Source organism: Fonticula alba (assembly GCF_000388065.1).
Source record: "Fonticula alba strain ATCC 38817 unplaced genomic scaffold supercont2.9, whole genome shotgun sequence".
NCBI classification, from domain to species: Eukaryota; order Rotosphaerida; family Fonticulaceae; genus Fonticula; species Fonticula alba.
In genome coordinates, this window is record NW_009242979.1 from 545,408 (window position 1) to 547,677 (window position 2,270).

General features: G+C 71.2%; 1 protein-coding gene across 1 annotated transcript; it reads right to left on the bottom strand.

The window, feature by feature from the left end:
• Window positions 1-392: 392 nt before the first annotated feature.
• H696_05189 (hypothetical protein) lies at window positions 393-1,631 on the bottom strand (the record flags this gene model as incomplete). The annotated part of the gene is made up of 3 exons (XM_009499046.1): window positions 393-716; window positions 875-1,143; window positions 1,184-1,631. The coding sequence occupies 3 exons, from the start codon at window positions 1,629-1,631 to the stop codon at window positions 393-395; spliced, it is 1,041 nt and encodes a 346-aa protein (XP_009497321.1).
• Between the last annotated feature and the right edge of the window lie 639 nt (window positions 1,632-2,270).

The following is a 2,270-nucleotide window of genomic DNA, read 5'->3' on the forward strand; positions in this document are numbered from 1 at the left end:
CCGGGCCCGGCCACCCCAACGGGGCCTCGCCCCCGGGGGGGGGGGGGGGGGGGGGGGGGGATCGAACCACTCGGGAGTGCGGATATATGGGGGAAAGAAGGGAGCATGGGAGGGGGAGGAAGAGGGGAGGGGCGTACCCAAGGGCCACGGCGTCCGCGTTGGAGGCCACCCTCCGGGAGAGAGCCGCCTCCACCGAGCGCTTGCCATCGAGCGAGAAGACCGCCGCGTCGAGGGTCATGACAGCCGGCGAGCCAGCCGGGCCCAGGGCCGGAGCAGTGTCATAGTGGCTTCGGATGGCCAAGGGCAGGCTGCAGCCACCATTGAGAGACCGGAGCACCGAGCTGGAAGGGCCACATCGGCCCCGGGGGGAGGGAGAGGGAAAAGGATGGCAGTCAGAAAAGGAGATGTCGGGCCAGCCCAGAGGCGTGTACATGTGCGCGGGGGATGGTGACGTACCGCTCGGCCTCCACGCGCCAGCGGCTGCCAGCATCCTCGCAGGCCACCTGGACCAGGGCGAGAGCAGACCCATCGGTGGCGGCCACTTCGACGCCGAGGGCACCCTGGCCGACGGCATAGCGCTCGTCGCGCAGACGCACACTGATGCGCGAGGCAAAGTCCGGTCCCAAGCGCCGGAGGCCCGCCGCGGCCAGGATGAGGGCGTCGTACCCGCCGCTCGGGGCGTCGAGCTTCCCCAGCCGGGTGGCGATGTTGCCGCGCTGAGAATTCATTGGCCGAGCGGGGACCGGCGAGACACGGGGGAAGAAAAGGGAAGGGGGGGGGGTTAGGGCTGACCGGCAAAGGCAACGAGCGGCCCCGGGGAGGGGGAGGCGAAGGGCAGCCCCCGGTCGGGGGAGGGGGGGGGGGGAAGACGCACCACCACTTTGAAGGTAAAGTGATCGCCATAACGGTGGGACAGCTGGGCCGCGCGACGCAGGGAGCTGGTTCCGATGACCGACCCCCGGGGGAGGACCTCGCGCAGGTCGATCTTCACCCCGGCATACTGGGTCTGGGGATCGTCGACGGCGTTGGGATCGGCCGGAACCAGGGCCGCGGCCGGCAGACCGGCCGGCGGTGGGGCATCAGCTCGGAGGACCAGCGCATCGTACGGATCGAAGCGCTGAGGCACGGCGGCCAGAGTGAATGCTGTGAATGAGCAGCGAGCAGCAGAGAAGGGGGTAAGAACGGGCGGCGGCGGCGGCGGCGGCGGCGGCGGCGACGGTCACGAGAGTGCCGGTGATGGCGAGCATGGTTGAGTGGGGGATCGGGTAGGCCAGCGCACCGGTGCGACCGGTGGTCGGCAGGTCCTTCAGGCTGTGGACAAGCACATGGGCATCGCCCCGGTGCAGGGCCGCGTCAAGTTCCCGCGTCCAGAGGTCCTTCTCGCCTGCGGGCTTCGGCGGGACCAGATGCCCCGAGGGGGCGGCGGCAGCGGGGGGCGTGTCCGTCTGGGATTCCAGCCGCGAGAGCTCCGCCAGCGAGACATTGAGGTTCCGGTCGCCGACGGTGTCCAGCTTGAGGAGGCTGACATGGAGGGTATTATCATGGCCGGTCAGGAGCCCCCGGACCTCCTCGGCCTGGGCGACGGCCAGTGGAGAGGCCCGCGAGCCGATGACCAGATTTGTGCGCGACATGATTGAGGAGAAGGGCCAGGGGGATAGGGGGGGAGGGGGGACGGGGAGGGGCAGGCGTGAGGGGTGATATGGGGCCTGGGTGGCTGCGGAGGGAGACGCTCTCGGCTGCCGATCGGCACAGGGGGCACCGGCCGAAGAGGCCCCCAGGACGGGGGTGCCGACGCACAAACATACCCGCGCGGCGCCGGCTGGGGCGCGGGCCGACGGCCCCCGACGCCCGCCGTGTCCCGAGAGTGCGAGGGGGGGGGGCAGCCCGGTCCGATCGAAAGTGCAAGGTCACGCCGGCGGCCACCGGTCTTGAGACTGGAGCGCGGCCGGCGCATCGTGATTGCCTATTAACGGGGCCCCCATGACCGGGCAGGGGCGGGGTTGGGCTAGCCCAGGCGTGCTCCCTGTGCCCGGTCGCGACGGACTGCCGCCTATCGGCGGGGGCGGGCCATCCAGCATGTCAGCATGCGGGCATACGCTAAGGAGGCGGCAGCGCGCACGTATGTAACCCCGCATGCGGCCCGGACCTCCGGGTGTGTGTGCATTATACGGAGGGGAGCGCGTGAGTCGTACCGGCCTGCGGGGGGACAGACCGCCGTGGAACCGCGCCTTAACCGAGCACGGGGCCGGGCGCCCGCAGCCCCCCCCCCC